Source organism: Limulus polyphemus, unplaced genomic scaffold (genome assembly GCF_000517525.1).
Source record: "Limulus polyphemus unplaced genomic scaffold, Limulus_polyphemus-2.1.2 Scaffold405, whole genome shotgun sequence".
Taxonomy (NCBI): domain Eukaryota; kingdom Metazoa; phylum Arthropoda; class Merostomata; order Xiphosura; family Limulidae; genus Limulus; species Limulus polyphemus.
The window spans coordinates 503,846-517,881 of NW_013666015.1; the positions used below are offsets into that span (position 1 = coordinate 503,846).

Here is a 14,036-nt window from a genome sequence, read left to right on the forward strand (position 1 = left end):
TATATATATATATATATATATATATACAGGTATATATATATGAAAATTCTATTTTCAAAACTTCTAGCATTTGTAACTTAGTAAATGCTTTAGTCAGCTGTTGCCATCCCTAATTTTAAACTTCTGACTGTAAGAAAGGCAGTCAGCCAGCAGCACCCACTGCCAATTCTTGGGCTACTCTTTACCAACTAATAGTGAAATTGGCTGTCACATTACAACTGAAAGGGTGAGCGTGTCTGGCACCAGGCCTATTTAATATCATATCTCACTATGTATGTGGTTTATATCTGTTTCAGAATGTTATGTTATTTATGTTTTAAAAAAAGTTAGTTTCCATGGTCTTATTGTAAAATTGCTCTCAGTTAAAAATAAATCTAAAAAAAATAAATGTAGGTAATAAAACGTCTTGTATTTCTCCACATATTTTTACAATACACATATATCTGAAAAGCTGGGATAATGTACTAAATGCATTTCCAAGTATTTTTCTTATATGAAACTGAAATATACCAAGAAATTTCTAAAGAGCAATGTCAGTTAATAATCAGATAATCTTTTCATTGTAGTCTCTTGGTGGTTCAGCAAGTCAGAGGGCTTAAAATGCTAAAAGTTTGATTTAAATTCTTGCAGTGGCCAGAGCACAAATAGCCCATTGTGTAGCGTTGTGCTTAACAACAAACAATTAATTTATTCTGCAGGCAGAAGACATGAGCAACCTCATGAATAAAGTCAGAAGGAAAGAGTCTTTACAAAAGTTCTATAATATGCTGAAGCGTGATGTAGAGTTAGAAAGAAAAGGAAAAGAAGGTAAGCAAAAAAAGATGTATTCCAGTCAAACATTTAATTATTGCCTAACAGCAAAAACATGTCTTAAGTTGGTTGAAACATTCATTTCAAATCTTAAAATTATAATTTAATATATTTTCACATTTAAGTTCCTTCCCCACTCAGTGCTTTTGTAATTAAATATTATATACAATATTGTGTAAAAATAAATATAAGTAACTCAGATTTATAAATTTCAAAGAATATGATTGTGATTGCTTTTTGTAATTTTGTTTACATAAAATAGAGGTAGAATTTAACCTAGACCAACTTATATCTAGAGAAAGTAAGTAATTTATAATTCATAACTGTAATATAACTTAAAACAACCCAAAATGATTTAAACCTTTATTTCAAGAATGTCATATATAAGCACTTATAAAAATATAACACTGTGAAAAAGTTATTTCTTTTGTGTGAACTAATATTTACTATCTCTGTAACTTTAGTCTTTTCCAAGCTTAAAAAAGTCCCATTCCACTGTAATTTATGTAAAATGCTGAAGTATCAGACCCATATTGTGAGTTTGAGTATGAACAGTACTTGTTTGACACTCACAACCCCTCTTATTTGTCCAGTTGCACATGCTAGCAACACAACAATACTGTGTGTATTCAGTTTTACCACTTTGTTATTTTCTTTTTTGTGATTTGTTTTATTTTAATATGGGCAAAAGAAGCAACCAGTTACAGTATTGGACATACAATTATAAATGATGTGACCATTTGTTAGTGAAAATTGAAATTCAGAGGAGGAAAGTCATAAAAAATGCAAAAAGCTTGGATATATTACATAGTTTACAGTTACTCTAATATCAGTTTTCTAGGGAACTTGGTTCAGAATTGATATTTGCTAGTGTATTCTTAACATTTGAAATTTAAAATTTTCAATACCAGAAAAACAAAATAGGAACTTGATATGATTATTGTTTGGGATGTGTCAACTTCCTATGAATACAATTTACTCTTGATGTATCATTTATAGCCCACTAATGTTTGTTTTAATTTATTATTAATGACTGTAACTGGGTAATTTGATTTAGTTCATTATGACAGTAACTGTGAGTGTCAAAAATAATCTAAATTTTTCTTTAAAGCTGTTTCAGAGTGTGTCTTTCACTTGAAAGCTTTGGTGCTAAAAGCCATTCAGGGCTGATCTATAAATAGATATAACTGTGAATTTAACATATGAAATTTTTATGAAGCTAAAACACATTGAATGTAAGTGAATGAATCAAAATACTAAATGTTAAACATTTGTACATATATGAAAGAAAATCACAAAGCAAAACTGGAATGGAAGGCAATTGCCTGTTGTAAAAAACACAAGTGTAGAGGATGATGTTTCAAATTTCTTCTGCTTTTGTCTTTAGATGGAAGACTTTCTAAGCATCTTCCTATACATTTGTGTTTTTTACAACAGGCAGTTGCTACCCATTCCAGTTTACTCATCATGAACACTCATGAATATAAAGAATCACAGAGCTGTTTGATGTAAGTTACTTATTTAATTAATGTAAGAATAAGTGATAGATTGTGACAATGCTAAAGCATTGGTGTACAAGAATAGAAACTCAAGCTGTAAGCATAAAAAACTATCAACTAGTAAAAAATAACGTATATTTCAGTACTTTTTACACTGATTATATGTACAATGTAGGAGAATGTAAATAATTTATATTGTATAATCTAGCTTTAGCAGTCTTTAAAATGATTTTTGATTTTTTCATGTACTTCTTGCTAAGTTTTCCACATGAGAAAAGTAATATGTAAAAAATGTTTAATCATAAAGTATACATCCAACTGAAAAATGCCTTAAACCTTCATTCAATGTAGTCACATTATCTGTTAATATAAGAACTTATCCTCATAGGAGTTGAACATCTAGCAAGAGTGTTTCATGAGACACCAAATTTTGGTAATGCAGATGCTCAACAAGAAGTAACTGAGAAATTGTATCACGTAAGTAATGTATATATTTGTGATTAATTCATTTTAACTTGAAAAAGTTTATCTCACTTGTAATAAACTTTGGCAAATAATTTAGAAAGCATAACTTGTTCATTTGATTTCATACAAAATATTTCTTCATTTCTGAAATTTTAAGTTCAAAAATCAAGAAAATGTAAATGACTAAAGGAAATTATGTGTGTAGCACATGTAGATAAGATAAATTTAGAGGTAAAATGTATTTCTTTAACCCTATTGTGACTGGTGAATATCTTTAAGTGTACACCTGCTTATCACATTTTAAAATTTAATAAGAATAGTATTACGAACCCCATTTCAACAATATTAACTCAAAAATATTTTAAAATTAATATTCTGTCATTTTGTAACATTTTTAACATGACATCATAATGTGACAGTCAATCCCACTATTCATTGGTAAAAGAGTAACCCAAGAGTTGGTGGTGGGTGTAATTTATTAAAATAAAATTGAATCAAATGTTCAAAGTTGTGCTTTGATAGTAATTGTTCAAATCACATGTGCTGGCATTTTAAAAGGATGGGAATAAGGAGCTATAATAATATAACCAGCAAAAAGGAAAGGAAAACCACTTGAGAAACAATGCATAAATAGTTATATTCTTAGTAGATGATAGTTTTTTAGAAAATATAAATGTATGCTGTAGGGGTGGGCAAGTATTAAATGCATGTTTTATGAGTAAAACTCTTTGGAGCTGTGCAAGAATTAATAGTATTGCAGGAAGTGACAAGAATCAGCTTCTGCAGGATGAACAATAGAACCTAGTGACATGTTTAGAAGACTTGGGAACAAATCACAAATCAGGGAATTATTTTATAGTTTCTTTTTACATTTTTAGTTCCTTGAAATGTTTTTGTGGTGAGTTAAGTCTGTTTGAAAGTTGTGGAAATTTTCTTCTATGACAAGACATCAGAGGATGTCAAAATATTATAATGACTCAAATCATTATTTATTTAATAATGTAAAATTTAAGTATTTATGGTAAGTTGTTTTGGTTTAATATCAATCATTGTCATGTTTAATAGCCCAGTCAGTCACCAAAGTCTAATTATTATTTAGTGATGTTTTGTTTCTTAATTATAAAATACTAAATACTAACTAGTTTTTCTTATACATTTCAGGTGCGGCCCGGCATGGCCAGGTGGTTAGGGAGCTCGACTCGCAATCTGCTGGTCGTGAGTTCGAATCCCCGTCACACCAAACATGCTCGCCCTTTCAGCCGTGGGGGCATTATAATGTGACAGTCAATCCCACTATTCGTTGGTAAAAGAGTAGCCCAAGAGTTGGCAGTGGGTGGTGATGACTAGCTGCCTTCCCTTTAGTCTTACACTGCTAAATTAGGGACGGCTAGCGCGGATAGCCCTCGTGTAGCTTTGTGCGAAATTCAAAATAAACAAACATTTCAGGTGATATTCTGCTACTGTCTTCCGAAAATTTCTGTGTTTGTTGAGGCTGAGATTTGATCTTGGTTTTTTTTTTAATGGAACCCTGTTTTTTTTATCTACTCGACTGGGGTAGTAGTCTCCCTTATTAGAAATTCAATCAAATAACTATTTGAATGTTTTTCAAGAGGGGTATCCATGTTTTGCTGACATCTGTACCAGAGTATTTCAAATTCTAATGGAGGAGATTCCAATCAAGTGGGTAATGCTCTAGACTTCCATCAATAAACCCAGGATTGAATCCTGGCTTCTACCAATACAGAAAATAGTCCTTTTTAGGAGTTCCCTGAAGAATGCAGCAGATTAGCAGCCAAACATAGGATTAAAACTAGTAACTAATTAGTGTCTAATAATTTGAAAATGTTACTAATTAATAATCAGAGTTAGGTAATTGTACTGACTACTGATCATAACAGCAATTGCTAAATTGAACATATTCAAACAATGCACTTAAATAAAAGCTTTTATTGAAAAGAAACTGTTTGTTACATATAAACTGTTTTGAACCAAAAATATTGTTACTGAGCCTGACAAAGGTGCTGGTGACACCATTTTGAAAAGTCAAGTCTTAGGTCATAGTTAAATATTTGTCAATTTTTGCTATGTTTTTTATTTTATATATATAGCCAGAAATAGTAACTTTTAAGTAACAAGTACTGAAATATATAATTAGTAATTAATATAATGTTATTACATAACCTTTTGTATTTTTCAATATAAAATATAATTGGTAGAATCACAAAAACAAAGATTAATTTGCTATTTTGCATCTTCAAGGCCATTTCTTACAGGTTTTCACAAAAAAGTAATTTGTTTATCCTTTTCCAGAGTTTATGTATTCTGTAAACAATTTTGAACATTATTTACATTTCTTTTACAACTTGCATAAGCCTAGAGATAAGTACCTTTTTTCCTGTATCTATTTTTAAAATATCCTCCAGTTCCAAAAATATATAATAATTTCTATGTATTTTGATACCAAATTATATCTACCTATACTGATATAATGTTTAATTTTTTTTCCTACTAAATCATTGCTAGTTACAGATACCCTCCAAGTGTTGTGACTTTAATGATTATCAACAGTTAACTTTTCAAAGAATCATTTTCATTGCTACGTGAAAGAAGAAAAAATTACTGAGAAAGGGAGTTGCAATACTACATTATATGACTTCACTTTGACAATAAAGTGCAATAATGTGATTTCTTAGCCATGGCATAATGGTTCATAGAATGGCTCTGAGTTTTTCATAGCTTTTAGCTCATAGCTCCATTATCTCTTGACCGATTTAAGATCTAATTACAGTTCAGGACTCAGGAGGTCAAACCTTTTCAATTGATGTATTTGATCATACCCAAGGTCTCATAGATTAATTTACTCTAATCTTGCCTAAAAGAATTTCAATTTGAGGGTAGGTTGGTAGAGATCCTGATGAATAATAAAATCAAATCCAGTATATGCGTGCCTCACACTCGTTATTGCTGCTGCACAAAAATATAACTAATATTAAGGAAAAAAAAGGTCTCATAGATTAATTTACTCTAATTTTGCCTAAAAGAATTTCAAGTGCCGTGGCTATTGAGGATTCCCTCTTGTTTTTGAATGGCATTAAACAATTTGGTAACACCACCTTAGACCTTAAATTTGGTAATCATAAATGCTAATTTTTCATTGATATGTTTTATTTTTTCCAAAATGTTGAATAGTTTTCACCCTAAAAACTGTGCCTTGTCATACTTAAGATGTTATTAGGAAAAACTAAGAATTAAAATATACTATATTACAGTATCTTATTATTCATTGTAAGTTTTTGTTTTTTAAGTAATAAAATGCATATACTTTTTTTTTGCAAACTTGATGTAATAATATTAGATTTACTTATTATCATGAAAGTTAGTAGAGAAAACATAACATTTTATTATTCTTAAACAATTATTGAAGAACCACCTTAACTTCCCATTGTAAGACTTTTGTATACTAATTTAATGCTCAAATTATTGTTTTATTCATTGTGCAGCTTCGTGCAATGCTGGCTTTCTTGGAAGCTTCTCTCCATAAAGTGGAATGTGCCCTTGCTGACTTGGATGACAACAGTAAACCAACTCACCCATTAACTGCACATATAGACCAGTACAGAGACAAACAGGTTTTTTATATATCTACAGTACATTTTTCTGTGTTAATAATAGAGACAGTGGTGTTAAAATCTGTTTACTAATAACTGACTGAACATTGAGGATAATCTTTTTTTACAAGTAGGCTAAAGAGTCTTAGTGATGGCTTAAAGATTCATTTATGTTGAAATAAAACATTTTTATGATCCTTATCATGCCTTAAAGATTTCATGGAATTTAATATAATATTTTCTTATTGTTATTTTCATACATTTCAAAAATATAAATTGTATATGTGATCAGTGATTAGTGGCTTGGAACTACTTTTAACATTTTGTTGTTAATCAACTTTGTCTTCAAACTAAGTGGTTTACGTGTATATATATTTAACCCTTTCGAGACAAGTCACAGGTGAAAGGCCATGTCATCTCATTTGTTGACTTGCATTCAAAATTTTATTGAACTACTATTTCGTGAATTTATGCTAATAAGTTTGATACCAAACTGTAGATTATAATTCAAGTTTTAGAACTATACATTACTTAATTTGTTGATTTAAAAGTAAATATTTAAAAAACACAGATAAACATCAATTTTTGTGTGTCACATGGTATGTTGAATGCAGCACTAGTTCAAATTAGATGTTTGTGAAGTCAAAATACTAGGTTTATAGTTTCATACGAATCAGAAACTCAAATTACAGATATTGATAAGTGAGAATATAAAATAAGAATTACTTATCTTTTCTACTTGCTAAAATATTGCTCACATAATAAATCAAATACAGTGGCACCCTGCTCACCTCTTTCCATTTTTGGAAATGCTCCTTTATATACACGTACTTCTATATATGACATGAATAACCAATCTGAAGCTCAGAATGTCCCCCTAGTATTTTTCTCAGCCTTTCTAATGTTCTTTCCACCATTTCTTTCTTTTGAATCAAGATTTCAATTTGGTAGGTTGTGTCTTTAGTCTGGTTGAAATTTCATATTTTTTTAGACCCAAATACAGCTTAGTTACTAAGCGTGATAAATTATAGTAGAATTCTATGGTATTGATGTAGTAATTTATGATTTTTTAGTTCTTCAAAATATATATGAAACCTAAAAAAAAAATTTCTTTCATAAATCCTAAAATCCTAAAAAAACCTCCAGAATGACCAAGACATTCTTTAAAGATAAATTTCTACTAGTATCTAGTCAATACTCTTCACCCTACCTACTCTTCTGAATCTTAAGTTTTTTAGTCTAAAAATTAATTGATAAAACATAATTGTGTACCTAGCCATACTCCAATTCATACTGATCCTAACAAATTTTAATTATAAACTGTTTGGTCAAGAAACAAAAACAAATGTTAAAAGTTTCAATAGCAAATCATGCATTGGGTGGGTGGGTGAACACAGATATGGGAGTTATGAGATTGTTTTTTGTGCTTTTTTCTGCCAGATTAAAAATCCTTCTGAAAAACAACAACAATATAATATAATGATAACAGTTAGAAATGGAACATTTAAAAATCATCAGCTAATAAATAAATCTGTGGTGTTTCACTAGAATAGGAGGAAAATCTTTATGAATTTTCCCCCAGCAATTGTCTGTTTCTACAATAGCTGATATAGTTATCAAATTATTATAATTTGAGTTAAAGATGCCGTTTTTTATTTTAAAAAACTGTTTTAATTAATACTAACAAATTAAGGCCTGATATTTTAAATTCGTATGTCTTCTTCACCATTTAAATTCTGCTGAAGCAGAATACTTTTATAAATTAGAATTTCCTGAGAAAACTAAGAAAGAGAGAAAAGGGAAAGAAAAGCTCACAAATATTTTGTTTTTGTACAAGCTAAACAAAAACAATATATTTAGCAGGTGACAGGTATAACTATCATTAGTTTCTGCAGTGAGAAGTTTTATTCCAATGCATCAATGTATATTTACTCATTAGAAGTCTGTGAAGTAAAACAATACAAGTATTTTTACAGTTGTTTTAATGTTAAGTAAGAAAATTATTTGAAACTTGTCACTTGTATTGGCTGCAATAATAATGTTTCGGAACAGTCATATTTCATTTTTTCTTCTGTTTCCTTGTGGAAGTAAACTCATCAAAATATTAAAAAATTAAATTGCCACAGTATTGTAGAAAAACTATGTATGTACAGTTAACTTTGACAACTTTGTGAGGGTCACAACTTTGTATAGCTGCTTCCATTCAACAATCTAAACAAAAAAGAAAATTTTACTTTGAATTACAGGATCATTAAATCTCACCTGTTAGGCTGACAGATCTGGTTGTAGAAGAATTATTAATGTACCAAATGCTAAATAAACTTGGTCTAATAACTTGTATAGAGCTGAGAAATTTTTTGTTTATTTTTCATTTTCACAGGGTGTAATTCATTCAGTATTAAAGTTGCCAGATGTAGGAAGAACTCAACTTTTTAGTAATGACTGGTCTGAAAATGCTGATTTAGCAGAAATAGACAGAGGTGCAGGTGATGGGACATCTTTACCACCAAGTGATTGTGATGGTAAGTGTAATATTTTCACAAGAGTGTCATAGTTCTGGGCCTACAATATTTATATTTGTATACATATATATATATTGTTTTATTTTCTATTTTTTCAGCATTACTCATCAGATGTGATGAAAAATTGCTTGTGAGTTAGTCCTACCAAATAGGACTTTGAATTAAAGTAAACAACAGACCCATTTGCCACAGAACAAAACTTTATTAAAATAAACTAGTTGTAACAAAGATTAAAATAAATTGTTAATGAAATCTGTGCTTAGTACCATAGTGAGATAATAATGGTGGTATATCAAATCTTGTTTTTGTGAAGAAGTTGGTATAAGTTTTAAACCCAACTTTGTGTGATCATTTCTCACTGATATGTCAATGCATAAATCTGCTTTTAATACATGAACACCAATGTACATGTATATTTTAAGACTGAATTGTTGTCACGCCATAAAAGGTTATTGTACATAAGCTACTGTATGGCACCTAACCACCAAGATTTGTACCTTAAATAATTTGAAATAGTAACCGTAGAGGTACTTTGTTGAACCTGTTGTACCTTGTGGAAGACATTTTTATATTATCATTATGTTAGTACACTAAAATAAATGTAAAATGAAGAAGTTGTATGATTGTTAAGTTAGAATGAGGCTGCATGTATATCAAATTCAGTGGAAGTTTATAAAACAGTTACAGATCAGTATTGATATATTGTAAATCTAAATACTGCTAAATTTTGTAAATATTTACCTAGACAAGTTAACAAGTATAATATTATTATCAGGCCTTTATAATTGGCACTCAGTCCATGAATGTTTAAAAGTCAATTTGGAGTTTAAAAATTTTATTTATTTAACTTTCATCTCTTTTGTCATAATAAGTTACATTTATGTACAAAATACTGTGTATAAATAGACATAAGGTCGCTAAGATAAATTGTTCACAAGTTTATACATATTCCATTATACAGTAAGATAGCTTTATCAGTGGTTGTGATGATTTATTCATTGTATCCATAATATTTGACTCCATTGTAATGTTCTACAATGTAAAAATCTTCTTAATCTATGTACCATAATTGTTTGCCATGTTCTGCACTTGGCATATATGTATGTATTGCAGTAGCTAACAATGCAAACCTTTAGAGTTTTCAATAAAAATGATAATTTGGAGAGGATATTTAATGAATAAGTCCAAATTACTTTTTAAGCTTCCATCTACTGATGGTAAAAATCAAGACTTGCAAATCATTTGTTAGATCATTACACTAAAAACTAATTAATGTTAGACAAGTTCAGTCTATTCTTACATAAAACCCAATTCAAAGACTAGGATATTCTTGAACAGTTTGAAAGAGAGCATGATATATATATCTGTATAGGTTTGTTTGTTTGTTATTAAGCACAAAGCTACACAATGGACTATCTGTGCTCTGCCCACCATGGGTATCGAAACCCAGATTCTAGTGTTGTAAGTCTGCAGACATGCTGCTTTGCCACTGGGGGGCATCTGAACAGGAAAGTAGGAAAAAATTCCAAAAAAATTAGGTATAGATTCAGGTGATGTTGTTGTTCTAATACTTTGATCTCATTACTTGTGGTGCCAGATTGAATCCACAGCTAATAACAAATTTAATGATTAATTATTTTGTACATTTTCATATTAACTCAGTCATTCTGAAATAATTTATAATAAAGCTTTTAGCTAAGTTTTCTTTAATATATTGCTTTTTAAAACAAAGCAACTATTGATGACTTCTATGAGCCTTAAGGTTATAAAAGTAAAGGCTTATTTTTTGTTACATATTAAGAGACAAAGTTTTCATTTTGCTACCGTTTTTTGTTAATGTTAGTCAGTTTTGATCCATAAAATTATTTACACAATACAAATTTGACACTTTTAAACGTTTAATTTTTGGGGTAAAGAGAGAGGTGTATTCATAAAAATATGTTTGTAATTTAATTATTTGTGAAATAGGCTGATGTTGCACAGTGCATTTGAATAAGTCCCTTGGTGGCTCAGCTGTAAGTAAAACCTTTGATGAGTGGCAGAGCATAGATAGCCCATTATGTGGCATTGCACTTAACAACACTGAACAAAATGCATTTGCAATAAACTGTTTGCTAGATGTTAGTTTGCTTTCCAATAATTATTGTTTAACAGACCTGGTCATGTTTATTTACAATACATTATACACTAGCCCAAGTGGGAAATAACTAAGTATAATGAAAAGAAAGTGTACTTAATGAAAGAAAAGTTGTTAAAAATTTCTTCTCATAATAGAAGCTGCCTTCAACCATGTTTCTGAAATCTATGTCAACATCCAGACTCTACAGCTTACAGATAGTGAACCTGTAGGAGTATGTCAAGCATTATACTCTTACCAGGCTAAACTGGAAGATGAACTTACAATTTTTACAGGTAAGCAATAGTTTAGTGTAGACTCCAATAATTAAAAAAAAATAGGATACTGCTCAGCTATTTTACTGTGAAATTACTTTTACTTTAAATGAAAATAGAATTCGGCTATTGTCAGTAATGTTTTTGCCAAAAAATAGTGAAACACTTGTGATGATAAGACTTTTGAGTTAAATAAAATAAATAAAAATATGATTATTGCGATAAGATTTCTTCCTATACTAACATACTGAGGACATTCAATATTCCATATTATCTTTATATCATAAAATGTCAGAATATGACTTAAAGTTGAATTGATATTTCATGTTTTAACTTTCAATTGATTAATTTGTTCAACTCTTAGTGTAATCTTTTGTACAATCTTCACATTTATTGAATTAAGTAGATCAGATTAACTGACAAGCACTAATCTGAATTGGCTTATTGGGTTACAGGTGACATAATAAAAATTATTATGAAGTGTGACACAAACTGGTGGAAAGGAGAACTAAATGGTAAAATAGGCCTTTTTCCATCATCCTATGTGGAAGAATTATAGAAGAGTCTGTGATTAACTATGTTATATATAGCATACAATCAATTTTTTTCCTTTCTTTTTTTTATTGAAAGGACTTGTGAACCTCAGAATGGAAAATGAATAATTTTTCTTCCATGGTATATAAAATAAGAATTATATTTTTATATCTGAGTGAATTTATCAAATTATGTTTAAATAGTTTTTAAGCTTGATACTAATGATGAGAGTCCGAAAGGAATGATATATTGTCAAAGAAAGTTTATATGCAAGGAAAATTGTTTTAGATAATATACATTCCCAACTGTTTTAACCAAATAATAAATATTATTACCACTTTCATCATCCATTGAAGCTTTTACTGTGATTATGTAGATATAGTGTTTGAAAATGGGGTTACTACTGGTTAAGATTTTGTGCCAGCTGGTTTAGTCCTTTTTCCTGCAAAATTTTACAAGTAACAATTAACTGAATACAGTTGGTACACTGGTGCAGATGTATTTTCCATATAAAGCTTCACAATATAAGCTCTTGTAAACTAAATATTTGAGAAAGCATTCTGATTTGCTGTCAGAACATAAGTATTCTCATCCACTGGCAGTAAGTTAACGTTTGCTGTGTAGCTAACAAGCAACATGGTATGTGCCATTAAACATTATATTGGTCACAGTGTACATGTAGTATGTTCCAACACAACCAGGGAATATGATATACTCTGGTTCAGCAGCTAATGACATTAATACACTTTGCCTTCCAAAAATCTACAGTTAGAAACACATAAACCAAGGTTTTTCCATCAAATATTATAGCATGTATTTAATGTTGAGAAACATGCACATCCTTTCTTAGTACTGTAGGTAATAGATGAAATAAAGTATTAATTGGATCTCTTCTTGTTATGTACTCATATGCTTTATCATGCTCATGTCTTTCATCACTGAGTGAATTGACTGGATCAAATCTGACAAAATTTAGCCAGTCTGTGATTTAGAATCATTTAAGCATGTGATTAATTAAACCTAGCATGAAGACTCCCACTAAAAGTGCCTTCAATGTAAAAAGGTGAATGTTTTGAGTGTGAATATTACATAATTATGTACATAGCCATATGCATTTCGGGAAGGTTGATGATGAAAACATGTCATACTCAAATTAAAAAAATAAGAGAAATAATGGACTGTACTGAACAGAAGATCCACATTAATGTGAGCTTTCATACCTTATTACTTTGATACCAGTAATCACATACATATTAATATAGTAATTTTCAGTTCGGCATTAGTTGATTGTATATTTATATTGACAAAGGACATATTTAAAGTGGTTTGTGAGAAGGAAAAACCAGGCTGAATTTTGTCGTGTGTGTGTGCGCATGTGTGAGGGATGACAAAATTCAGTACTGATGCTTTTTACAAGTGACAGAATAAGTATTAGTTAAATTCCAATTACTTAACCAATATCGTGCTTGTATGATTTTCCAGATCTCCTGTTCTTGTACTAACATATCTGTTTTTGTTTAATCATGTATAAAGTATATAGCCAAGAAATGTTTGCTTATGTAATGTCATCTATCTAAACAAGTGTTTTAGACAAAGAAATTTCTTAAAAATTATAAGACTGAGACTTATGATAATAATGGCTGCAACTGTAATTTGCTAGTAGACTTGTGGTGACTCTTAGAAATTGTCCTTAACCCTAGAATAACCAGTGAAGTCCATTTGATTTCTAAATACATTTTTCTATGCTATTTATGTATCAAACTGTGTGTGTTTTCATAACATTGTTTGCTTGCAAAGTTTTAATAACATAAGATTCACTTATAAAAAAAAAGTATAAAGAATATTGACAGTATTACATTTAGTCTCAATAATTACTGGTGGGCTTTCTATGTATTTTACACAGAAAGTTTGTGATTTTACCCAGTTATTTTAGTGATTCTTAAAAGTGAGAATTGTGGAAAAAAACGAAACATAATATATATTTAAACATATATAATAATTTGAGGGTTAGCCTGAAAAAGAATCTATGTATATTTGGATAAATATTTCCTAATTCACTTTAGACTATGTTTTTTAAAACCTTCATAGCTTATTTTACTTCATTAGTGTACTGATTATTCAACTTAAATCAATAACATTGTAACTGTTGACAAAAGCACCTTAATTATTGCTGAAAATTCTGTATTAATCTATCCATTTTGGTGAAC

At 29.6% G+C, this 14,036-nt stretch overlaps 1 protein-coding gene across 10 annotated transcripts in view; it reads left to right on the forward strand.

Annotated features, from left to right (window-relative positions):
- The window catches only part of LOC106458024 (nostrin-like), a 55,045-nt gene extending 42,327 nt beyond the window's left edge, over nt 1-12,718 (forward strand). For all 10 annotated transcript variants that reach the window (XM_022384142.1, XM_022384139.1, XM_013917473.2 and 7 more), the window contains 6 exons: nt 699-807; nt 2,698-2,786; nt 6,275-6,403; nt 8,763-8,904; nt 11,179-11,316; nt 11,751-12,718. In XM_022384142.1, the coding sequence (XP_022239850.1) occupies nt 699-807; nt 2,698-2,786; nt 6,275-6,403; nt 8,763-8,904; nt 11,179-11,316; nt 11,751-11,854 (711 nt within the window). In that variant the 3' untranslated portion in view covers nt 11,855-12,718. The remainder of the gene's footprint in view (nt 1-698; nt 808-2,697; nt 2,787-6,274; nt 6,404-8,762; nt 8,905-11,178; nt 11,317-11,750) is intronic.
- Nucleotides 12,719-14,036: the final 1,318 nt, after the last annotated feature.